A 26856-nucleotide genomic window follows, 5' to 3' on the forward strand; every position below is an offset into this window, starting at 1 on the left:
GAGTGTATTCATTGTGTTGTGGTGAGTAGGGCTGTGACGGTCATGTACGTATGAGAGTGTATTCATTGTGTTGTGGTGAGTAGGGCTGTGACGGTCATGTACGTATGAGAGTGTATTCAGTGTGTTGTGGTGAGTAGGGCTGTGACGGTCATGTACGTATGAGAGTGTATTCAGTGTGTTGTGGTGAGTAGGGCTGTGACGGTCATGTACGTATGAGAGTGTATTCATTGTGTTGTGGTGAGTAGGGCTGTGACGGTCATGTACGTATGAGAGTGTATTCATTGTGTTGTGGTGAGTAGGGCTGTGACGGTCATGTACGTATGAGAGTGTATTCATTGTGTTGTGGTGAGTAGGGCTGTGACGGTCATGTACGTATGAGAGTGTATTCATTGTGTTGTGGTGAGTAGGGCTGTGACGGTCATGTACGTATGAGAGTGTATTCATTGTGTTGTGGTGAGTAGGGCTGTGACGGTCATGTACGTATGAGAGTGTATTCATTCTGTTGTGGTGAGTAGGGCTGTGATGGTCATGGATGATGGTAATTGGCCAGATGACCGTAATACAACATGAGTCCTGGTTCAAGTCAGTTAATTATTACGTTCCTCAGCAAACAAACAAATAATGTCACTCAGACAGAAGAGGGAACTAACAAAGAGTCACTGACAACAACCAAAAGGAAACAGGTGGTTTTAGGAGGGGTTCTGAAAGACACTCATGGGGGTGTCTACTGAATGTTGCCTAGCAACAACAACTGGAACCTACAAGACACCCACCATGAGACCCACTAAATTTACCAAGAACAGGCAAACAAAATAAAAACCCACACCAAACTGAAAGACAGGAAGCAAACCACAAAGTTGGAGGAAAACCAAATCAGGGAAAACAGATAAAGGAATGTCTAACAATCAAATAGGGAGAGACAACTAAAGGAGTTAACCATCCACATCTATCAAGACAACTAAAGAGTTAACCCTCCACATCTATCAAGACAACTAAAGGAGTTAACCATCCACATCTATCCACATCTATCAAGACAACTAGAGGAGTTAACCCTCCACATCTATCAAGACAACTAGAGGAGTTAACCCTCCACATCTATCAAGACAACTAGAGGAGTTAACCCTCCACATCTATCAAGACAACTAGAGGAGTTAACCCTCCACATCTATCAAGACAACTAGAGGAGTTAACCCTCCACATCTATCAAGACAACTAAAGGAGTTAACCATCCACATCTATCAAGACAACTGGAGGAGTTAACCCTCCACATCTATCAAGACAACTAAAGGAGTTAACCCTCCACATCTATCAAGACAACTGGAGGAGTTAACCCTCCACATCTATCAAGACAACTAGAGGAGTTAACCCTCCACATCTATCAAGACAACTAAAGGTGTTAACCATCCACATCTATCAAGACAACTAAAGGAGTTAACCCTCCACATCTATCAAGACAACTAAAGAGTTAACCCTCCACATCTATCAAGACAACTAAAGGTGTTAACCATCCACATCTATCAAGACAACTAAAGGAGTTAACCCTCCACATCTATCAAGACAACTAAAGAGTTAACCCTCCACATCTATCAAGACAACTAAAGAGTTAACCCTCCACATCTATCAAGACAACTAAAGGTGTTAACCATCCACATCTATCAAGACAACTAAAGAGTTAACCCTCCACATCTATCAAGACAACTAAAGGAGTTAACCCTCCACATCTATCAAGACAACTAGAGGAGTTAACCCTCCACATCTATCAAGACAACTAAAGAGTTAACCCTCCACATCTATCAAGACAACTAGAGGAGTTAACCCTCCACATCTATCAAGACAACTAAAGGAGTTAACCCTCCACATCTATCAAGACAACTAGAGGAGTTAACCCTCCACATCTATCAAGACAACTAAAGGAGTTAACCCTCCACATCTATCAAGACAACTAGAGCAGTTAACCCTCCACATCTATCAAGACAACTAAAGAGTTAACCCTCCACATCTATCAAGACAACTAAAGGAGTTAACCCTCCACATCTATCAAGACAACTAGAGGAGTTAACCCTCCACATCTATCAAGACAACTAAAGGAGTTAACCCTCCACATCTATCAAGACAACTAAAGGAGTTAACCCTCCACATCTATCAAGACAACTAGAGGAGTTAACCCTCCACATCTATCAAGACAACTAAAGGAGTTAACCCTCCACATCTATCAAGACAACTAAAGGAGTTAACCCTCCACATCTATCAAGACAACTAAAGGAGTTAACCCTCCACATCTATCAAGACAACTAAAGGAGTTAACCCTCCACATCTATCAAGACAACTAAAGGAGTTAACCCTCCACATCTATCAAGACAACTAAAGGAGTTAACCCTCCACATCTATCAAGACAACTAAAGAGTTAACCCTCCACATCTATCAAGACAACTAAAGGTGTTAACCCTCCACATCTATCAAGACAACTAAAGGAGTTAACCCTCCACATCTATCAAGACAACTAAAGGAGTTAACCCTCCACATCTATCAAGACAACTAAAGGAGTTAACCCTCCACATCTATCAAGACAACTAAAGGTGTTAACCCTCCACATCTATCAAGACAACTAAAGAGTTAACCCTCCACATCTATCAAGACAACTAAAGGTGTTAACCCTCCACATCTATCAAGACAACTAAAGGAGTTAACCCTCCACATCTATCAAGACAACTGGAGGTGTTAACCCTCCACATCTATCAAGACAACTAGAGGTGTTAACCCTCCACATCTATCAAGACAACTAGAGGTGTTAACCCTCCACATCTATCAAGACAACTAAAGGACTTAACCCTCCACATCTATCAAGACAACTGGAGGTGTTAACCCTCCACATCTATCAAGACAACTAGAGGAGTTAACCCTCCACATCTATCAAGACAAGTGGAGCACTGGGCCAGACGCTCTTAAATATCACCTGGGCCAGACGCTCTTAAATATCACCTGGGCCAGACACTCTTAAATATCACCTGGGCCAGGCAGTCTTAAATATCACCTGGGCCAGACACTCCTAAATATCACCTGGGCCAGACACTCTTAAATATCACCTGGGCCAGGCAGTCTTAACTATCACCTGGGCCAGACGCTCTTAAATATCACCTGGGCCAGGCAGTCTTAAATATCACCTGGGCCAGACGCTCTTAAATATCACCTGGGCCAGACGCTCTTAAATATCACCTGGGCCAGGCGGTCTTAAATATCACCTGGGCCAGGCGGTCTTAAATATCACCTGGGCCAGACGGTCTTAAATATCACCTGGGCCAGACGGTCTTAAATATCACCCGGGCCAGACGGTCTTAAATATCACCCGGGCCAGACGCTCTTAAATATCACCCGGGCCAGACGCTCTTAAATATCACCCGGGCCAGACGCTCTTAAATATCACCCGGGCCAGACGCTCTTAAATATCACCCGGGCCAGACGCTCTTAAATATCACCCGGGCCAGACGCTCTTAAATATCACCCGGGCCAGACGCTCTTAAATATCACCCGGGCCAGACAGTCTTAAATATCACCTGGGCCAGACAGTCTTAAATATCACCTGGGCCAGACAGTCTTAAATATCACCTGGGCCAGACAGTCTTAAATATCACCTGGGCCAGACAGTCTTAAATATCACCTGGGCCAGCCTGGTGAAACACCTTCCCACTAATGAGATGACAAACCAGCCAGGTGAAATACAGACTGACTAATGAGGTGACCAACCAGCCAGGTGAAATACAGACTGACTAATGAGGTGACCAACCAGCCAGGTGAAATACAGACTGACTAATGAGGTGACCAACCAGCCAGGTGAAATACAGACTGACTAATGAGGTGACCAACCAGCCAGGTGAAATACAGACTGACTAATGAGATGACAAACCAGCCAGGTGAAATACAGACTGACTAATGAGATGACAAACCAGCCAGGTGAAATACAGACTGACTAATGAGGTGACCAACCAGCCAGGTGAAATACAGACTGACTAATGAGGTGACCAACCAGCCAGGTGAAATACAGACTGACTAATGAGGTGACCAACCAGCCAGGTGAAATACAGACTGACTAATGAGGTGACCAACCGGCCAGGTGAAATACAGACTGACTAATGAGGTGACCAACCTGTGTGTGTGTTTGACGGCCTCTGTCTCCCTACCCATAATCCTGTAGGAAGGTCCCATGATCCACTCTGGTGCGGTGGTGGCAGCAGGAGTCTCCCAGGGACGCAGTACCTCCCTGAAGAAAGACTTCAAGGTAGGAGGTTGTTGTACAGTCTGGTTGTAACATGGACATAGTGTTTAATGTGTGGTATCTACTGTCTAACATGTTCTCTCTACTGTGTGTGTCAACATGTTCTCTCTCTCTCTCTGTGTCTTAACATGTTCTCTCTCTCTCTTTCTCTCTCTCTCTGTGTGTCTTAACATGTTCTCTCTGTCTCTGTGTGTCTTAACATGTTTTCTCTCTCTCTCTGTGTGTCTTAACATGTTTTCTATCTCTCTCTCTGTGTGTCTTAACATGTTCTGTCTCTCTCTCTGTGTGTCTTAACATGTTCTGTCTCTCTCTCTGTGTGTCTTAACATGTTCTGTCTCTCTCTCTGTGTGTGTCTTAACATGTTCTGTCTCTCTCTCTGTGTGTGTCTTAACATGTTCTGTCTCTCTCTCTGTGTGTCTTAACATGTTCTGTCTCTCTCTCTGTGTGTCTTAACATGTTCTGTCTCTCTCTCTGTGTGTCTTAACATGTTCTCTCTCTCTCTCTCTGTGTGTCTTAACATGTTCTCTCCCTCTGTGTGTCTTAACATGTTCTCTTTCTCTCTGTGTCTTAACATGTTCTATCTCTCTCTCTCTCTCTCTGTGTCTTAACATGTTCTATCTCTCTCTCTCTCTCTCTCTCTCTCTGTGTCTTAACATGTTCTCTCTCTGTCTTAACATGTTCTCTCTCTGTCTTAACATGTTCTCTCTCTCTCTCTCTCTCTCTCTCTCTCTCTCTCTCTCTCTCTCTCTCTCTCTGTGTGTGTCTTAACATGCTCTCTCTCTCTGTGTCTTAACATGTTCTCTCTCTCTCTCTCTCTCTCTCTCTCTCTCTCTCTGTGTGTGTGTGTCTTAACATGTTCTCTCTCTGTGTGTGTGTGTCTTAACATGTTCTCTCTGTGTCTTAACATGTTCTCTCTCTCTCTGTGTGTCTTAACATGTTCTCTCTCTCTGTGTGTGTGTGTGTTAACATGTTCTCTGTGTGTGTGTGTGTGTGTGTGTGTGTGTGTGTGTGTGTGTGTGTGTGTGTAGATCTTTGAGTATTTCCGTAGAGACACAGAGAAGAGGGACTTTGTATCAGCTGGAGCGGCTGCAGGAGTGTCTGCTGCTTTTGGAGCACCAGTTGGTAAACACTATGCAACATGTCCCACTCAGCACCACTGCTAAGCATACTACTGTCATGACTTTCTACATGTTCCTCCCAATAAAGTTTTCACCTGACTCTCTCTCTCTCTCGCTCTTCCCCCTTCCTTCCTCTTTATTCCAGGTGGTGTTTTGTTCAGTTTGGAGGAGGGGGCTTCTTTCTGGAACCAGATGCTCACATGGAGGATAGTAAGTAGAGGAGAGGAGAGGAGAGGAGAGGAGAGGAAGGCTTGGCTCAGTCTGGTGTCTGAGGGAGAGGAGAGGAAGGCTTGGCTCAGTCTGGTGTCTGAGGGAGAGGAGGGGAAGGCTTGGCTCAGTCTGTTGTCTGAGGGAGAGGAGAGGAAGGCTTGGCTCAGTCTGGTGTCTGAGGGAGAGGAGAGGAGAGGAGAGGAAGGCTTGGCTCAGTCTGGTGTCTGAGGGAGAGGAGGGGAAGGCTTGGCTCAGTCTGGTGTCTGAGGGAGAGGAGAGGAGAGGAAGGCTTGGCTCAGTCTGGTGTCTGAGGGAGAGGAGGGGAAGGCTTGGCTCAGTCTGGTGTCTGAGGGAGAGGAGAGGAGAGGAAGGCTTGGCTCAGTCTGGTGTCTGAGGGAGAGGAGAGGAGAGGAGAGGAAGGCTTGGCTCAGTCTGGTGTCTGAGGGAGAGGAGAGGAGAGGAAGGCTTGGCTCAGTCTGGTGTCTGCAGGAGAGGAGAGGAGGGGAAGGCTTGGCTCAGTCTGGTGTCTGAGGGAGAGGAGGGGAAGGCTCTGTCTGGTGTCTGAGGGAGAGGAGAGGAGGGGAAGGCTTGGCTCAGTCTGGTGTCTGCAGGAGAGGAGAGGAGGGGAAGGCTTGGCTCAGTCTGGTGTCTGAGGGAGAGGAGAGGAAGGCTTGGCTCAGTCTGGTGTCTGCAGGAGAGGAGGGGAAGGCTTGGCTCAGTCTGGTGTCTGCAGGAGAGGAGGGGAGGGGAGATGTTGGGTAGAACGAAAGTTGGAAAAGACCAGATTCTCTCATCTAGTCCTCATCCACTGCCAAGTGGAAAGAACAGTAGGAACTAGCAGACGTGTTGTGTTCTCTCTCCTTCCTTTATCAGGTGAAGCTTAATGCCCTCTCTCTCTCTCTTCCCTCTACTCCCTCTCTCTCTCTTCCTTCCTTCCCTCTCTCTCTCTTCCCTCTCTCTCTCTTCCTTCCCTCTCTCTCTCTTCTCTCTACTCCCTCTCTCTCTCTTCTCTCTACTCCCTCTCTCTCTCTCTCTTCTCTCTACTCCCTCTCTCTCTCCTCTCTACTCCCTCTCTTCTCTCTACTCCCTCTCTCTCTCTCTTCTCTCTACTCCCTCTCTCGTCTCTCTACTCCCTCTCTCTTCCTTCCTTCCTTCCTTCCTTCCTTCCTTCCTTCCTTCCTTCCTTCCTTCCTTCCTTCCTTCCTTCCTTCCTTCCTTCCTTCCTTCCTTCCTTCCTTCCTTCCTTCCTTCCTTCCTTCCTTCCTTCCTTCCTTCCTTCCTTCCTTCCTTCCTTCCCTCTCTCTCTCTTCCCTCTACTCCCTCTCTTCCTTCCCTCCCTCTCTCTTCCTTCCCTCCCTCTCTCTTCCTTCCCTCCCTCTCTCTCTCTTCTCTCTACTCCCTCTCTCTTCTCTCTACTCCCTCTCTCTTCCTTCCTTCCCTCTCTCTCTCTTCTCTCTACTCCCTCTCTCTCTCTACTCCCTCTCTCTTCCTTCCCTCTCTCTCTCCTCCCTCCCTTCCTATATTCCTCTCCAGTTCTTTGCGTCCATGATCTCAACATTCACTCTGAATTTCTTCCTGTCCATCTACAATAAGAAACCTGGAGATCTCTCCAGCCCTGGTCTTATCAACTTCGGACGCTTCGAGAGTGATGTGAGTGTCTGTCTGTTATTGTGTCTAGTCCTAAACCCTGTATTATCTCTCTGTCTACAGTGTGTCTAGTTCTAAACCCTGTGTTATCTCTCTGTCTACAGAGTGTCTAGTTCTAAACCCTGTATTATCTCTCTGTCTACAGAGTGTGTCTAGTCCTAAACCCTGTATTATCTCTCTGTCTACAGAGTGTGTCTAGTCCTAAACCCTGTATTATCTCTCTGTCTACAGAGTGTGTCTAGTTCTAAACCCTGTATTATCTCTCTGTCTACAGTGTGTCTAGTCCTAAACCCTGTGTTATCGCTCTGTCTACAGAGTGTCTAGTCCTAAACCCTGTATTATCTCTATGTCTACAGTGTGTCTAGTCCTAAACCCTGTATTATCTCTTTGTCTACAGTGTGTCTAGTCCTAAACCCTGTATTATCTCTTTGTCTACAGTGTGTCTAGTCCTAAACCCTGTATTATCTCTCTGTCTACAGTGTGTCTAGTCCTAAACCCTGTGTTATCTCTCTGTCTACAGAGTGTCTAGTCCTAAACCCTGTGTTATCTCTCTGTCTACAGAGTGTGGCCTACAACCTCTATGAGATTCCCTTGTTCATTGTAATGGGAGCTGCAGGTAAGAACCCACTGCTAGTCTAGTTGTGTTGTGCTGTTTTCTAGGACCCGTGTTTGTCCTACCTCTACAGTAGGGTTCGTCTGACCTTCACACAAGTGCCATTAAAAAGGCAGAGGCTTGTTACTCATATAGGTTGTTGTCAGAGCTACCTTACTTACTCATGTATGTGGTTGTCATAGCTACCTTACTTACTCATGTATGTGGTTGTCATAGCTACCTTACTTACTCATGTATGTGGTTGTCATAGCTACCTTACTTACTCATGTATGTGGTTGTCATAGCTACCTTACTTACTCATGTATGTGGTTGTCATAGCTACCTTACTTACTCATGTATGTGGTTGTCATAGCTACCTTACTTACTCATGTATGTGGTTGTCATAGCTACCTTACTTACTCATGTATGTGGTTGTCATAGCTACCTTACTTACTCATGTATGTGGTTGTCATAGCTACCTTACTTACTCATGTATGTGGTTGTCATAGCTACCTTACTCACTCATGTATGTGGTTGTCATAGCTACCTTACTTACTCATGTATGTGGTTGTCATAGCTACCTTACTTATATATGTGGTTGTCATAGCTACCTTACTTACTCATGTATGTGGTTGTCATAGCTACCTTACTTATATATGTGGTTGTCATTGCTACCTTACTTACTCATATATGTGGTTGTCATAGCTACCTTACTCATATATGTGATTGTCATAGCTACCTGAGTTACTCATATATGTGGTTGTCATAGCTACATGAGTTACTCGTATGTGGTTGTCTTAGCTACCTTACTTACTCGTATGTGGTTGTCTTAGCTACCTCACTTACTCGTATGTGGTTGTCATAGCTACCTCACTTACTCGTATGTGGTTGTCATAGCTACCTCACTTACTCATATGTGGTTGTCTTAGCTACCTCACTTACTCATATGTGGTTGTCATAGCTACCTCACTTACTCTAATATGTGGTTGTCATAGCTACCTCACTTACTGTAATATGTGGTTGTCATAGCTACCTTAGTTACTCATATGTGGTTGTCTTAGCTACCTGAGTTACTCATATTGGTGGTTGTCTTAGCTACCTTACTCATATGTGGTTATCATAGCTATCTTACTTACTCGTATGTCGTTGCCATAGCTACCTTACTCTAATATGTGGTGGTCATAGCTACCTTACTTACTCATGTATGTGGTTGTCTTTGCTACCTGAGTTACTCATGTATGTGGTTGTCTTAGCTACCTGAGTTGAATGCACTTGACTGTGAGACCCAATTCCAAATGGACCCCTAGACCCTACACCCCTATGCACTAGTGGAGATCTGAGAGGATTTGACAGGTGTAAGAAACATGGTAATGACTCCAACTTGCCTTATGATAGGCTAGGTGAATGTTTAACCATATTGCTTCTACCAATCAAATCCTCTCAGATCTCCACCAAGTGCATATTGTTTAGGGGTCCATTTGGGATTGGGCCTTACGTCTCTGGATTAGAGTGTCTGCTAAATGACCTACATGTTATATGTTGATTGATGTCTTTCTATATGTCCATCTAAAACAGGTGGATTGCTGGGAGCCCTGTTCAATATCCTCAACTACTGGCTGACTATATTCAGGATCAGGTAACTGTTCAATATCCTCAACTACTGGCTGACTATATTCAGGATCAGGTAACTGTTCAATATCCTCAACTACTGGCTGACTATATTCAGGATCAGGTAACTGTTCAATATCCTCAACTACTGGCTGACTATATTCAGGATCAGGTAACTGTTCAATATCCTCAACTACTGGCTGACTATATTCAGGATCAGGTAACTGTTCAATATCCTCAACTACTGGCTGACTGTATTCAGGATCAGGTTCAATATCCTCAACTACTGGCTGACTATATTCAGGATCAGGTAACTGTTCAATATCCTCAACTACTGGCTGACTATATTCAGGATCAGGTAACTGTTCAATATCCTCAACTACTGGCTGACTATATTCAGGATCAGGTTCAATATCCTCAACTACTGGCTGACTATATTCAGGATCAGGTTCAATATCCTCAACTACTGGCTGACTATATTCAGGATCAGGTTCAATATCCTCAACTACTGGCTGACTATATTGTTCAATATCCTCAACTACTGGCTGACTATATTCAGGATCAGGTTCAATATCCTCAACTACTGGCTGACTATATTCAGGATCAGGTTCAATATCCTCAACTACTGGCTGACTATATTCAGGATCAGGTTCAATATCCTCAACTACTGGCTGACTATATTCAGGATCAGGTTCAATATCCTCAACTACTGGCTGACTATATTCAGGATCAGGTTCAATATCCTCAACTACTGGCTGACTATATTCAGGATCAGGTTCAATATCCTCAACTACTGGCTGACTATATTCAGGATCAGGTTACTGGCTGACTATATTCAGGATCAGGTTACTGGCTGACTATATTCAGGATCAGGTTACTGGCTGACTATATTCAGGATCAGGTTACTGGCTGACTATATTCAGGATCAGGTTACTGGTTGACTATATTCAGGATCAGGTTACTGGTTGACTATATTCAGGATCAGGTTACTGGCTGACTATATTCAGGATCAGGTTACTGGTTGACTATATTCAGGATCAGGTTACTGGCTGACTATATTCAGGATCAGGTAACTGTTCAATATCCTCAACTACTGGCTGACTATATTCAGGATCAGGTTCAATATCCTCAACTACTGGCTGACTATATTCAGGATCAGGTTCAATATCCTCAACTACTGGCTGACTATATTCAGGATCAGGTTCAATATCCTCAACTACTGGCTGACTATATTCAGGATCAGGTTCAATATCCTCAACTACTGGCTGACTATATTCAGGATCAGGTAACTGTTCAATATCCTCAACTACTGGCTGACTATATTCAGGATCAGGTTACTGTTCAATATCCTCAACTACTGGCTGACTATATTCAGGATCAGGTAACTGTTCAATATCCTCAACTACTGGCTGACTATATTCAGGATCAGGTTCAATATCCTCAACTACTGGCTGACTATATTCAGGATCAGGTTCAATATCCTCAACTACTGGCTGACTATATTCAGGATCAGGTTCAATATCCTCAACTACTGGCTGACTATATTCAGGATCAGGTTCAATATCCTCAACTACTGGCTGACTATATTCAGGATCAGGTTCAATATCCTCAACTACTGGCTGACTATATTCAGGATCAGGTTCAATATCCTCAACTACTGGCTGACTATATTCAGGATCAGGTTCAATATCCTCAACTACTGGCTGACTATATTCAGGATCAGGTTCAATATCCTCAACTACTGGCTGACTATATTCAGGATCAGGTTCAATATCCTCAACTACTGGCTGACTATATTCAGGATCAGGTTCAATATCCTCAACTACTGGCTGACTATATTCAGGATCAGGTTACTGGCTGACTATATTCAGGATCAGGTTACTGGCTGACTATATTCAGGATCAGGTTACTGGCTGACTATATTCAGGATCAGGTTACTGGCTGACTATATTCAGGATCAGGTTACTGGCTGACTATATTCAGGATCAGGTAGGGTTGTGGTCTATGTTTTTTAAGAACACACTCCCCCTGAGGGGTAGTCTACAAAACAGATCAATGAGTTAACCAGCTTACCTTAATGAATATACAGAAATGGCTGTTGATTATCTGAAGAAAACAACAACTCAGATATGTGTTTTCAAGACAGGTGTGGTGGTGGTGGGAGACAGGTGGGGTGGGAGACAGGTGTGGTGGTGTTAGATTAGACAGGTGTTGTATGTAGTGGTAGTTTAGACAGGTGTGGTGGTGTTAGATTAGACAGGTGTTGTATGTAGTGGTAGTTTAGACAGGTGTGGTGGTGTTAGATTAGACAGGTGTTGTATGTAGTGGTAGTTTAGACAGGTGTGGTGGTGTTAGATTAGACAGGTGTTGTATGTAGTGGTAGTTTAGACAGGTGTGGTGGTGTTAGATTAGACAGGTGTTGAATGTAGTGGTAGTTTAGACAGGTGTGGTGGTGTTAGATTAGACAGGTGTTGAATGTAGTGGTAGTTTAGACAGGTGTTGAATGTAGTGGTAGTTTAGACAGGTGTGGTGGTGTTAGATTAGACAGGTGTTGAATGTAGTGGTAGTTTAGACAGGTGTTGAATGTAGTGGTAGTTTAGACAGGTGTGGTGGTGTTAGATTAGACAGGTGTTGAATGTAGTGGTAGTTTAGACAGGTGTTGAATGTAGTGGTAGTTTAGACAGGTGTTGAATGTAGTGGTAGTTTAGACAGGTGTGGTGGTGTTAGATTAGACAGGTGTTGTATGTAGTGGTAGTTTAGACAGGTGTTGTATGTAGTGGTAGTTTAGACAGGTGTGGTGGTGTTAGTTTAGACAGGTGTTGTATGTAGTGGTAGTTTAGACAGGTGTGGTGGTGTTAGATTAGACAGGTGTTGAATGTAGTGGTAGTTTAGACAGGTGTGGTGGTGTTAGATTAGACAGGTGTTGTATGTAGTGGTAGTTTAGACAGGTGTGGTGGTGTTAGATTAGACAGGTGTTGTATGTAGTGGTAGTTTAGACAGGTGTGGTGGTGTTAGATTAGACAGGTGTTGTATGTAGTGGTAGTTTAGACAGGTGTGGTGGTGTTAGATTAGACAGGTGTTGTATGTAGTGGTAGTTTAGACAGGTGTGGTGGTGTTAGATTAGACAGGTGTTGTATGTAGTGGTAGTTTAGACAGGTGTGGTGGTGTTAGATTAGACAGGTGTTGTATGTAGTGGTAGTTTAGACAGGTGTGGTGGTGTTAGATTAGACAGGTGTTGTATGTAGTGGTAGTTTAGACAGGTGTGCTGTCCAGGTGACTGTTGTCAGGTACAGGTGACAGGTAGCTATGTGAGAACACATCTCGGCTCCTTACTTTTATACCTGCAACACTGTGGGATAAAAATAGACATCAGGTCACTCTCCTGCTTCAGACATGTGAGAGGACACTTCACTTGAAAGGCATTTGAGTTTCTTCCTTGTTTTAGTTTCTTGACTTTTCCACCCTGCTGCTCGTAAACCATGGTGCCATTCTGAAATGTTTGTGTGTGGTGTCTTTGTCTGGTGTGTGTGCATGTGTGTGTGTGTGTGTGTGTTCTCAGGTACGTCCACCGGCCCTGTCTCCAGGTGATGGAGGCCATGCTAGTTGCCGCGGTAACGGCGACGGTGTCGTTCGCCATGATCTATTTCTCTAATGACTGTCAGCCTCTCGGACCTGACCAGTCAGAGGACTACCCTCTACAGGTACACACACACACACACACACACACACACACACACACACAGTAGTGGAGACACAATTAAGTCCCTTTCAAAGTACTATTTTCCTTAACCCTCCCCCTAGCTCCTTACCCTAATTCTAGCTTTAACCTTAAACCCCGTAGAAATAGCGTTTGACCTTGTGGGGACTAACAAAATGTCCCCAGTTGGTCACATTTTTGTTCGTTTATTTTTCTTGTGGGACTTCTGGTCCCCACAAGTATAGTTAAACACGTCCACACACACTCCCACTCACTCACATGCTCTGTCTCCAGTTGTTCTGTGCGGATGGAGAGTATAACTCCCACTCACTCACATGCTCTGTCTCCAGTTGTTCTGTGCGGATGGAGAGTATAACTCCCACTCACTCACATGCTCTGTCTCCAGTTGTTCTGTGCGGATGGAGAGTATAACTCCCACTCACTCACATGCTCTGTCTCCAGTTGTTCTGTGCGGATGGAGAGTATAACTCCCACTCACTCACATGCTCTGTCTCCAGTTGTTCTGTGCGGATGGAGAGTATAACTCCCACTCACTCACATGCTCTGTCTCCAGTTGTTCTGTGCGGATGGAGAGTATAACTCCATGGCAACGGCCTTCTTCAACACACCTGAGAGGAGCGTCCGCAGTCTCTTCCACAACCCACCAGGTAGACTGTTTGTGTGCCTGGTTGATTCACCATTATCAGTGGTTTTATGGTGCACTGTGTCTCTGCTATGTGATAGTGCCCCCTAGTGTTGAAATACCAGACTGCTTCACCACTGTTCCCATCAGATGTCTGTTTACACTAGAACACACTATTCAGTTGGAAAGTCATTCGTTTTAATTACTATGAATGTACAAAGTTTGCAATGACACATTTTTGTATTTATGTCTTGCTCTCTTCTCTGTCTTCTCTCTCTTTCTATCTATACACTTCCAGGTTCCTACAACCCTCTGACTCTAAGTCTGTTTACTTTGACCTATTTCTTCCTGGCCTGTTGGACCTATGGCCTGACTGTTTCAGCTGGAGTCTTCATCCCGTCTCTGCTCATAGGAGCTGCCTGGGGAAGACTGTTTGGAATACTGCTGGCTTCTATCACGCCTGACGGATCGGTGAGTGTGACATCATTATGGGGGTTAATTGACATCATTATGGGGGTTATATGACATCATTATGGGGGTTATATGACATCATTATGGGGGTTATGTGGACATCATTATGGAGGTTATGTGGACATCATTATGGAGGTTATGTGGACATCATTATGGGGGTTATGTGGACATCATTATGGGGGTTATGTGGACATCATTATGGGGGTTATGTGGACATCATTATGGGGGTTATGTGGACATCATTATGGGGGTTATGTGGACATCATTATGGGGTTATGTGGACATCATTATGGGGGTTATGTGGACATCATTATGGGGGTTATGTGGACATCATTATGGGGGTTATGTGGACATCATTATGGGGGCTAGGTGGACATCATTATGGGGGCTAGGTGGACATCATTATGGGGGTTATGTGGACATCATTATGGGGGTTATGTGGACATCATTATGGGGGTTATGTGGACATCATTATGGAGGTTATGTGGACATCATTATGGAGGTTATGTGGACATCATTATGGAGGTTATGTGGACATCATTATGGAGGTTATGTGGACATCATTATGGAGGTTATGTGGACATCATTATGGAGGTTATGTGGACATCATTATGGAGGTTATGTGGACATCATTATGGAGGTTATGTGGACATCATTATGGAGGTTATGTGGACATCATTATGGGGGTTATGTGGACATCATTATGGGGGTTATGTGGACATCATTATGGGGGTTATGTGGACATCATTATGGGGGTTATGTGGACATCATTATGGGGGTTATGTGGACATCATTATGGGGGTTATGTGGACATCATTATGGGGGTTATGTGGACATCATTATGGGGGTTATGTGGACATCATTATGGGGGTTATGTGGACATCATTATGGGGTTATGTGGACATCATTATGGGGGTTATGTGGACATCATTATGGGGGTTATGTGGACATCATTATGGGGGTTAGGTGGACATCATTGTGGGGGTTAGGTGGACATCATTGTGGGGGTTATGTGGACATCATTGTGGGGGTTATGTGGACATCATTGTGGGGGTTATGTGGACATCATTGTGGGGGTTATGTGGACATCATTGTGGGGGTTATGTGGACATCATTGTGGGGGTTATGCGGATATCATTGTGGGGGTAATGTGGACATCATTATGGGGGTATATTATTCTCCCAGTCAATCTCCCAGTCAGTTAATCCCAACACAATGACGGGCTGGCCCCAATACAGTAGTACACATTACTCTGGTTTGAACCCCGTAGTGCTCTCTGGTTTGAACCCCGTAGTGCTCTCTGGTTTGAACCCCGTAGTGCTCTCTGGTTTGAACCCCGTAGTGCTCTCTGGTTTGAACCCCGTAGTGCTCTCTGGTTTGAACCCCGTAGTGCTCTCTGGTTTGAACCCCGTAGTGCTCTCTGGTTTGAACCCCGTAGTGCTCTCTGGTTTGAACCCCGTAGTGCTCTCTGGTTTGAACCCCGTAGTGCACTCTGGTTTGAACCCCGTAGTGCACTCTGGTGTCAACGCTTGGGGGGCCTGCTGCTTTACCCATTGGCTCTTCAACAGCTGCTTTGACAAACACAGCATAGCATAGTACACTGGCCAGGTTGTTGTCAATAATGTCTGTGTGTGTCTCTCTCTCTTTCTCAGATTTGGGCCGATCCAGGGAAGTATGCTTTAATAGGAGCTGCAGCACAACTGGGTGAGTGTCATTCCTGGAGTCCTACCTCTGGTTTAGAGATGTCACACTGACTGGTTACCTGATAATGTCATTCCTATCAGTCTGGTTTAGAGATGTCACACTGACTGGTTACCTGATAATGTCATTCCTATCAGTCTGGTTTAGAGATGTCACACTGACTGGTTACCTGATAATGTCATTCCTATCAGTCTGGTTTAGAGATGTCACACTGACTGGTTACCTGATAATGTCATTCCTATCAGTCTGGTTTAGAGATGTCACACTGACTGGTTACCTGATAATGTCATTCCTATCAGTCTGGTTTAGAGATGTCACACTGACTGTGTGTGTGTATATTATAATAACTAATGTAATGTCTCCTCTAGGGGGCATAGTGAGGATGACTCTCAGTTTAACAGTCATCATGGTGGAAGCAACAGGAAATGTGACGTACGGTCTCCCCATCATGTTGGTGCTGTTGACGGCCAAGATAGTAGGAGACTACTTTGTGGAGGTGAGTCTGAGGTACATATACTATACTGACTGGGGCAATCCGTAGTGGACCAAAACAAGGCCACTGTCTTGGCCTGAAGACATGTTACCCCTCTTAAATAGACACAACTATTAATGCAAGGAGTGACCGTGAAAGATATCAACATGCTAGTTTGAACCATATGTCGAGGCTGTACAGTGTTTATGTTACAGATAATAGACTACTGTAGCTTATCGTTTGGTTCTGATGGGGTACAACAGTTCAATTAATATCAGCTCAGGATGCAAGTTATTTTCTAGAACAATCAATTAGTATTTATTATTCATCTAGAAATCCCAAAATGGATGTAGCGACTGCGCATTGCGTTAACAGCAATATCCTGTCAATGAAGTGTGTTGAAGGGTGGGGCTAAACTCCTCCGTTGTCTTGGTGACGTAGCTACCAAGTAGTAGCAGCCTGAAGCTCTCCCCTGAACACCCACTGACACTGTGGGAGACTGTGTGAGAGTTCCCTGTCCACTGACACTGTGTGAGAGTTCCCTGTCCACTGACACTGTGGGAGACTGTGTGAGAGTTCCCTGTCCACTGACACTGTGGGAGAGTTCCCTGTCCACTGACACTGTGGGAGACTGTGTGAGAGTTCCCTGTCCACTGACACTGTGGGAGACTGTGTGAGAGTTCCCTGTCCACTGACACTGTGGGAGAGTTCCCTGTCCACTGACACTGTGGGAGACTGTGTGAGAGTTCCCTGTCCACTGACACTGTGGGAGACTGTGTGAGAGTTCCCTGCCCACTGACACTGTGGGAGACTGTGTGAGAGTTCCCTGCCCACTGACACTGTGGGAGACTGTGTGAGAGTTCCCTGTCCACTGACACTGTGTGAGAGTTCCCTGTCCACTGACACTGTGTGAGAGTTCCCTGTCCACTGACACTGTGGGAGACTGTGTGAGAGTTCCCTGTCCACTGACACTGTGGGAGACTGTGTGAGAGTTCCCTGTCCACTGACACTGTGGGAGAGTTCCCTGTCCACTGACACTGTGGGAGACTGTGTGAGAGTTCCCTGTCCACTGACACTGTGGGAGACTGTGTGAGAGTTCCCTGTCCACTGACACTGTGGGAGAGTTCCCTGTCCACTGACACTGTGGGAGACTGTGGGAGAGTTCCCTGTCCACTGACACTGTGGGAGAGTTCCCTGTCCACTGACACTGTGGGAGACTGTGGGAGAGTTCCCTGTCCACTGACACTGTGGGAGACTGTGTGAGAGTTCCCTGCCCACTGACACTGTGGGAGACTGTGTGAGAGTTCCCTGCCCACTGACACTGTGGGAGACTGTGTGAGAGTTCCCTGTCCACTGACACTGTGGGAGAGTTCCCTGTCCACTGACACTGTGGGAGACTGTGGGAGAGTTCCCTGTCCACTGACACTGTGGGAGACTGTGGGAGAGTTCCCTGTCCACTGACACTGTGGGAGAGTTCCCTGTCCACTGACACTGTGGGAGACTGTGTGAGAGTTCCCTGCCCACTGATACTGTGGGAGACTGTGTGAGAGTTCCCTGTCCACTGACACTGTGTGAGAGTTCCCTGTCCACTGACACTGTGTGAGAGTTCCCTGTCCACTGACACTGTGGGAGACTGTGTGAGAGTTCCCTGTCCACTGACACTGTGGGAGACTGTGTGAGAGTTCCCTGTCCACTGACACTGTGGGAGACTGTGTGTTGCATCTCATCTCAGTATCTGTGGTGCTGCTCGTGGCAAAGTCTCAGCTTGACAATTTGTCGTTCTGAGGTTCAGTGTGTGTGTGTCTCAGTGGGCCATGTGTCGTTCTGAGGTTCAGTGTGTGTGTGTCTCAGTGGACCATGTGTCATTCTGAGGTTTAGTGTGTGTGTGTCTCAGTGGACCATGTGTCGTTCTGACGTTCACTGTGTGTGTGTCTCAGTGGACCATGTGTCGTTCTGAGGTTCACTGTGTGTGTGTCTCAGTGGACCATGTGTCGTTCTGAGGTTCAGTGTGTGTGTCTCAGTGGACCATTTGTCGTTCTGAGGTTCAGTGTGTGTGTCTCAGTGGACCATTTGTCGTTCTGAGGTTCAGTGTGTGTGTCTCAGTGGACCATTTGTCGTTCTGAGGTTCAGTGTGTGTGTCTCAGTGGACCATTTGTCGTTCTGAGGTTCAGTGTGTAGTAATCCATCTGGTTTCTTAGGGTCTGTATGACATCCACATCAAGCTGCAGAGTGTTCCCTTCCTGCACTTGGAGGCCCCTGCCACCTCCCACTGGCTAACAGCCAGGTAAGCCACTCTCTCATTGGCCGACTGCTGAGTGAGCCCTTCTCCTATAGGCTTACTGGCCGATGAGCCTGTTTCCCATTGGCATAACTACCAGTTGACCCTCTGACCTCAATACTCTCCTTTTTCTCTCCATCTCACCCTCCCTCCATCTCTCTCTCTCTCCATCCGTCTCGCCCCCCCCATCTCTCTCTCCATCTGGCCCTCCCTCCATCTCTCTCTCCATCTGGCCCCCCCTCCATCTATCTCTCCATCTGGCCCCCCCTCCATCTCTCTCTCCATCTGGCCCCCCCTCCATCTCTCTCTCCATCTGGCCCCCCCTCCATCTCTCTCTCCATCTGGCCCCCCCTCCATCTCTCTCTCCATCTGGCCCCCCCTCCATCTCTCTCTCCATCTGGCCCCCCCTCCATCTCTCTCTCCATCTGGCCCCCCCTCCATCTCTCTCTCCATCTGGCCCCCCCTCCATCTCTCTCTCCATCTGGCCCCCCCTCCATCTCTCTCTCCATCTGGCCCCCCCTCCATCTCTCTCTCCATCTGGCCCCCCCTCCATCTCTCTCTCCTCTGGCCCCCCCTCCATCTCTCTCTCCATCTGGCCCCCCCTCCATCTCTCTCTCCATCTGGCCCCCCCTCCATCTCTCCCTCCATCTGGCCCCCCCTCCATCCTTCCTCTCTCTCAGGGAGGTGATGAGTGCCCCAGTCACCTGTTTTAACCGTATAGAAAAGGTTGGCACCATCGTGGACGTCCTTAGCAACACCTCCACCAATCACAACGGCTTCCCTGTCGTCGTGCCGGTCGCCGCTAGCGACGATGTATGGAAAGCTCCGCCCGAAGGCCATTAATGTCTTATAGTTGGGCTTGACTTCTAATTGCCTGAGAAAGTTGACTATCTCTGAATGGTCTATGACTCTCCTTCTTTCATTCATCCCTGCTTTCTGTCTTCTCTTTCACTCATCCCTTCATCCTCTCCTCAGATGGGGAAGGTCTGTGGACTCATCCTTCGTTCTCAGCTCATTGTTCTGCTCAAACACAAGGTGAGAGAAGCTCTAGGTGTCTGTCCTGTCTGTCTGTCCGTCCTGTGTGTCCGTCCTGTCTGTCCTGTCTATCTGTCCTGTCTATCTGTCCTGTCTATCTGTCCTGTCTATCTGTCCTGTCTATCTGTCCTGTCTGTCTGTCCTGTCTGTCTCTGTATTAATCTCTCTCTCTTCCTCATCTCTCACCTTCTCTCCCTCCCTGTTTCTCTCTCTCCTCTCTCCTCTCGGTCTCTGTCTCTGTCCAGGTGTTTGTAGAGCTGGCTCGATCCAGGTTGACCCAGAGGAAGCTACAGCTGAAGGACTTTAGGGATGCCTACCCTCGCTTCCCCCCCATCCAGAGTATCCACGTATCACAGGATGAGAGGGAGTGCATGATGGACCTTACAGAGTTCATGAACCCTACACCCTACACCGTACCACAGGTATATACAGTGCCTTCAGAAAGTACTCATACCCCTTGATGAATTACACCTTTTGTTGTTATGCCCATCTACACACAATACCCCATAATGACAAAGTGAACTTCACTGTTATCTCCTATCACAGCCATTAAACTCAAACTGTTTTAAAGTCAACTTTGGCCTCTTGGTGAAATTCATGAGCGGTTTCCTTCCTCTCCGGCAACTGAGTTAGGACGCCTGTATCTTTGTAGTGACTGGGTGATTTGATACACCATCCAAAGTGTAATTAATAACTTCACCATGCTCAAAGGGATGTTCAATGTCTGCTTTTTTTTTTATTTTGACCCGTCTAGGGTTTGGGGAGTAACAGATTACATTTAGAAAGTAACCTACCAACCCTGTCTAACCAATAGGAGCCCTTCTTAACGAGGCATTGGAAAACCTCCCTGGTCTTTGTGGTTGAATCTGTGCTTGGAATTCACTACTCGACTCGGGGACCTTACAGATAATTGTGTATGTGGGGTAGAGAGATGAGGTGGTGAATCAAAAATAATGTTAAACACTATTATTGCACACAGTGAGTCCATGTAACTTATTATGTGACTTGTTAAGCACATTTTTACTCCTGAACTTATTTAGGCGTTTCCATAACAACGGTGTTGAATACTTATTGACTCAATACATTTCAGCTTTTCATTTGTAATTATATGTACAAATGACTAAAAACAGAATTCCACTTTGACATAATGGGGTGTTGTGTGTAGGCCAGTGACACAAAATCTACATTTATATATAGATTTAAACTGTAACACATCTACATTTATATATAGATTTAAACTGTAACACATCTACATTTATATAGAGATTTAAACTGTAACACCTCTACATTTATATAGAGATTTAAACTGTAACACCTCTACATTTATATAGAGATTTAAACTGTAACACCTCTACATTTATATAGAGATTTAAACTGTAACACATCTACATTTATATAGAGATTTAAACTGTAACACATCTACATTTATATAGAGATTTAAACTGTAACACCTCTACATTTATATAGAGATTTAAACTGTAACACCTCTACATTTATATAGAGATTTAAACTGTAACACCTCTACATTTATATAGAGATTTAAACTGTAACACCTCTACATTTATATAGAGATTTAAACTGTAACACATCTACATTTATATAGAGATTTAAACTGTAACACCTCTACATTTATATAGAGATTTAAACTGTAACACCTCTACATTTATATAGAGATTTAAACTGTAACACATCTACATTTATATAGAGATTTAAACTGTAACACATCTACATTTATATAGAGATTTAAACTGTAACACATCTACATTTATATAGAGATTTAAACTGTAACACCTCTACATTTATATAGAGATTTAAACTGTAACACCTCTACATTTATATAGAGATTTAAACTGTAAAACAACATAATGTGGAAAACGTCAAGGGGTGTGAATACTTTCTGAAGGCACTGCACACACACACACACACACACACACACACACACACACACACACACACACACACACACACACACACACACACACACAGTACACACTTTTGATCGTCCCCCCTCTCTCTCCCCCCCAGGAGACGTCTCTTCCTCGTGTGTTTAAGTTGTTCAGAGCTCTGGGTCTCAGACACCTGGTGGTAGTGGACGGCGAGAACAGGGTGAGTTACTGTGTGTGTGTGTACACCTACGGTACTGCGTATGTGTGATAATGTATGTGTATATATAAGCTGGTGTGTATAGGTTCAACTATATAGATTTTGTATCTGTTAATAGCATATATTTAATATTTTGTTAAGAATACATTTTTCTACAAATGATGTCCTATTCCCTATATAGTGTACTTATACCATTTGGGACCAGTCCTTGTTCTCTAATGATGATAATAATGTATTAAACGAGGCTGTGGCTGCAGATGGGAGGGTTTCAGTCTTACAGTAACATACTATGCTGTTATATTGTTATGTAGAATACTGGGATCCTGATGTGATTTTTGCAGACACTGATTCAGCTTTATCTAACGTTATTAAACAGCACCATTCTGCTGTGTAGCCTGTTCTCTGAGCCTAAAGCAGAGCATATGGCCTGTACGTGATCAGAAGCCTGTTCTCTGAGCCTAAAGCAGAGCATATGGACAGGACGTCATCAGTAGCCTGTTCTCTGAGCCTAAAGCAGAGCATATGGACAGGACGTCATCAGTAGCCTGTTCTCTGAGCCTAAAGCAGAGCATATGGACGGGACGTCATCAGTAGCCTGTTCTCTGAGCCTAAAGCAGAGCATATGGACGGGACGTCATCAGTAGCCTGTTCTCTGAGCCTAAAGCAGAGCATATGGACAGGACATCATCAGAAGCCTGTTCTCTGAGCCTAAAGCAGAGCATATGGACAGGACGTCATCAGTAGCCTGTTCTCTGAGCCTAAAGCAGAGCATATGGACGGGACGTCATCAGTAGCCTGTTCTCTGAGCCTAAAGCAGAGCATATGGACAGGACGTCATCAGTAGCCTGTTCTCTGAGCCTAAAGCAGAGCATATGGACAGGACGTCATCAGTAGCCTGTTCTCTGAGCCTAAAGCAGAGCATATGGACAGGACATCATCAGAAGCCTGTTCTCTGAGCCTAAAGCAGAGCATATGGACAGGACGTCATCAGTAGCCTGTTCTCTGAGCCTAAAGCAGAGCATATGGACAGGACATCATCAGTAGCCTGTTCTCTGAGCCTAAAGCAGAGCATATGGACAGGACGTCATCAGTAGCCTGTTCTCTGAGCCTAAAGCAGAGCATATGGACAGGACGTCATCAGTAGCCTGTTCTCTGAGCCTAAAGCAGAGCATATGGACAGGACGTCATCAGAAGCTTCGGGAAGCACCAGCTCTTTTAATGTGGTGGGATAAAGATACAGAGAAAGTGGGATCCTCAGTCACTCTGTTCAATTTAAAACGCCTTTAAAAACAAGCAAGCGTCATATACAGCTTAAGAATGCAAACACAGCAAAGAAATGACAACTAGACTTAAAAAAGTAGACTGATGTGTGATGTCAATGGAACCTGTGGTTGTCTTCTCTCTATAGGTTGTAGGTCTGGTATAACCTGTCTCTTCTCTCTATAGGTTGTAGGTCTGGTATAACCTGTCTCTTCTCTCTATAGGTTGTAGGTCTGGTATAACCTGTCTCTTCTCTCTATTGGTTGTAGGTCTGGTATAACCTGTCTCTTCTCTCTATAGGTTGTAGGTCTGGTATAACCTGTCTCTTCTCTCTATAGGTTGTAGGTCTGGTATAACCTGTCTCTTCTCTCTATAGGTTGTAGGTCTGGTATAACCTGTCTCTTCTCTCTATAGGTTGTAGGTCTGGTATAACCTGTCTCTTCTCTCTATAGGTTGTAGGTCTGGTATAACCTGTCTCTTCTCTCTATTGGTTGTAGGTCTGGTATAACCTGTCTCTTCTCTCTATAGGTTGTAGGTCTGGTATAACCTGTCTCTTCTCTCTATAGGTTGTAGGTCTGGTATAACCTGTCTCTCTATAGGTTGTAGGTCTGGTATAACCTGTCTCTTCTCTCTATAGGTTGTAGGTCTGGTATAACCTGTCTCTTCTCTCTATAGGTTGTAGGTCTGGTATAACCTGTCTCTTCTCTCTATAGGTTGTAGGTCTGGTATAACCTGTCTCTTCTCTCTATAGGTTGTAGGTCTGGTGACTAGGAAGGACTTGGCTCGTTACCACCTGGGGAAGCACGGACTGGAGGAGATGCAACTGGCTCAGACATGATACACATACTACTACTATTATTATTATTACTACTACACACACACTATTACACACACACACACACACACACACACACACACACACACACACACACACACACACACACACACACTATTACACGCATACACACACACACGACCGAGAGACTACAGTGGTCACCTGTTGCCTAGTTACCTGTGAGACCCCCCATCTATGCATTCTGATGCTCCCATTGGTTAGAGGTCAGAGGTCCTTGTCAATCACCGATGCCAAAACAGTCTGTCTGACTTTCACCATAACATCTACAGCTCTACAGCGTCTCTCTCTCTGCCTGCTCAACAAGGCTATAATGCATCATATCGCAGTCATAAGACTTGTAAGATGAGCTAATGTCTGTGGTTTTATAATGATCCTGACTTGTTGCTGACAGCCGTTTTGAGTTTGTTGATTAGTGGCCTTATCGAAAGCCATTATGACGTCATGAGTTTACAAAGGGCTCCTATAGATGCGCTATAATGCATTATACCTGTTGGTGCTCACGTTCTGAAGACTCCCTGACACAACACGTTAAGCCTGTCGATAAATCTGTTTTGCACTGTGTGAAAGAAGGAGAAGAAGGAAGCTTTTATTTATTCTAGACCTGTTTTAAAGTAGTCTGTAGACCACTGGGAGATGCTGCTGAGCTACAGACTACAAACCTTTGTTTTCTGTTGTAGACTTCATTCAGTAGAAAATGACATGAGGTCAGAATTGCAGGTATATTTTGTACTTTGTGGATGTTTCACAACGTGGAATTAGAATGAATGTATTGAAATGAATAGAATGAATTGTTATTCATTGATCCCTCCTGCTAACAGTTGGCCTGCAGTGATTGTCTGCGTTCGCTAAGTGGGGCTGTTGAGATCTGTAGCTTTCGTAGCAGGACCACAGTGGTTGTGGGATTGAAATGAAGGTTATTTTGACAGTCTATACAACATGGCCAGGGGTTTCTCCTGACATAACCAGGGAGACCTCTGGCCTCGGGTTGGGCGGTATCCACACTTTCATACTGTTTCTGTACCATACTGGGGCGTACGGTACTACCAGGGGTGCACATAAAGGAAACTATTTCAAATTCCTATTATTTTAAACATTTTACGGTATGGAAAATCATGCCGGGGGTATTCTGAAATACGGCGGTATACGGTATATCAGCCAAGCCTACTCTGGACCCTCATTATATACTACTTCCTGTATAGTGATGTTACGGTACCGACCCAGAACTCTGCTTGTGTTCTAGATGGAACCCTATATAGTTCACTATATCTCTCTGTCTCTGTCTGTCTCTCTCTCCCTCTGTCTGTCTGTCTCGCTCTCTGTGTCTCTGTCTGTCTCACTCCCTCTCTGTCTGTCTCTGTGTCTCTCGCTGTGTCTTTTGCTCTCTGTGTCTGTGTCTCTCGTAGGGTACCATTTGGGACACAGAATATTTATTATTTTCTCTAGACGTTTTGCACTCTGACCTCCTACTATAGAAACATGTACATTTACATGATGAATGTAAAAACCGACGCTGTGTTTCCCTGATGTGAAAACATATGTCCATCTGAATGACAACATACAGACAGGGTGGGCTCTGGTCAAAAGTAGTGCATTATATTGGCAATAGGGTGCCATTTGGGATACAGATGGTCTGTTTGAATTTCAGTTGGTGTGTCAGTCATTGCTAGCCAGGATGCCAGATATGTTTGTTGTGACTGTCTGCAGAAGCTGGCTAGTGCAGAGACGGGCCTGGCAACCCGGCTGAATTATTTTAAACAGGGATGACTAATCGTCTCTACAAAAGGTCTGCTGTATTGCCTGGTTACCCAAACTCCCCGACGATTTCTAGAATGGAAATCCATACTAGACCGTCTGATTGGTCCAACCCATCGGTTTCTGGGACCAGAGCCAGAACACATGTGGCTATAGCTTCGTTTTGATACTCTGATTGGTTAGAGATGATCCAATCGCTGATGACTTTGTTTTGTACAACAGCCCTCATTTTGACATCACCACAAACTACTTCAACGATGGTAGTCTCAGACTGAAGTATGTAGGGAACATAAAGCAGTGGAAGAATTCAGTTTGAGTCGTCAGGCGACCTGCTGTTAGTGTAGGCTTTTGTTCCAGCCAAGCGCTAACAGAACCTGATTCAACTAATCAATCTAAAATAAATAAATAATAATTGATAACATTTCTATAATAAAGACCATGATTAGTTGAATGAGTTGTTACTGTTGAGTAGGAACAGAAACCTGCAGCTGTAGGGTTAGATTGGACCCCCTGGTTTATTCTTTGTGATGTTGGTCATTCAGATTTACAATTGACTCCAAACCCTCAGATTTGGAATCAGCAAATCAACTCGTTTTTCGAGACATTTTTGACATGATTTAAAATCAGTTGTTTTTCTTTTAATCCTCTGTTGTTTTGACACTTTGCCTCGGTCACTGGATGATTTAGGCTGCATCTGAAATGGCACCCTATTCCCTATGTAGGGCTCTGATCAGAAGTAGTGCACTATGTTGGGAATAGGGTGCCATTTGGGATGTAGATTTACTGTCTCTTGCTTGTTTTGTTTGTTTTTGTACAGTTCTAGATGCTCAGTAAAGATGATGTCCTGTTTTGTAACTATTTTAAAAGGCTGTTTTGTGAACTAATAAAGTCATGTATTACTATCTGCCTCATGTTGTCTCTTAAAGAGAAAACACACCGCTGGGAGTCGCAGACCAACTGTGATTAGCAGCGGGGGTCTGTCCTATCGCCTCTGACCACCCAATATTGGCCCCCATTTTTTATACATTTTCTTGACGATTCTACATGTTGGACCCAGCAGGTGATTTACTGCGTTATTGAATCTCTGACTCTCGTTCTCTCTCCCTCCACTTTGTTCTCTTTGTTACACATGCCATTACTCCA

At 44.9% G+C, this 26856-nt stretch overlaps 1 protein-coding gene across 3 annotated transcripts in view; it reads left to right on the plus strand.

Annotated features, from left to right (window-relative positions):
• LOC106594444 (H(+)/Cl(-) exchange transporter 7) overlaps positions 1 to 26615 on the plus strand; it is a 47647-nt gene extending 21032 nt beyond the window's left edge. For 2 of the 3 annotated variants that reach the window (XM_045719689.2, XM_045719691.2), the window contains 17 exons: positions 4190 to 4273; positions 5299 to 5392; positions 5534 to 5598; positions 7132 to 7248; positions 7807 to 7861; positions 9413 to 9473; positions 13005 to 13146; positions 13717 to 13810; positions 14084 to 14256; positions 15909 to 15960; positions 16326 to 16453; positions 18628 to 18713; positions 19388 to 19520; positions 19683 to 19742; positions 19988 to 20164; positions 21768 to 21848; positions 23857 to 26615. In XM_045719689.2, coding sequence (XP_045575645.1) covers positions 4190 to 4273; positions 5299 to 5392; positions 5534 to 5598; positions 7132 to 7248; positions 7807 to 7861; positions 9413 to 9473; positions 13005 to 13146; positions 13717 to 13810; positions 14084 to 14256; positions 15909 to 15960; positions 16326 to 16453; positions 18628 to 18713; positions 19388 to 19520; positions 19683 to 19742; positions 19988 to 20164; positions 21768 to 21848; positions 23857 to 23943 — 1689 coding nt within the window. In that variant the 3' untranslated portion in view covers positions 23944 to 26615. The remainder of the gene's footprint in view (positions 1 to 4189; positions 4274 to 5298; positions 5393 to 5533; positions 5599 to 7131; positions 7249 to 7806; positions 7862 to 9412; positions 9474 to 13004; positions 13147 to 13716; positions 13811 to 14083; positions 14257 to 15908; positions 15961 to 16325; positions 16454 to 18627; positions 18714 to 19387; positions 19521 to 19682; positions 19743 to 19987; positions 20165 to 21767; positions 21849 to 23856) is intronic. The other variant, XM_045719690.2, reaches the window with a different exon arrangement.
• The last annotated feature ends 241 nt before the right edge of the window (positions 26616 to 26856 follow it).

This window comes from Salmo salar, chromosome 06, assembly GCF_965601325.2.
Source record: "Salmo salar chromosome 06, fSalSal1, whole genome shotgun sequence".
NCBI classification, from domain to species: Eukaryota; Metazoa; Chordata; class Actinopteri; order Salmoniformes; family Salmonidae; genus Salmo; species Salmo salar.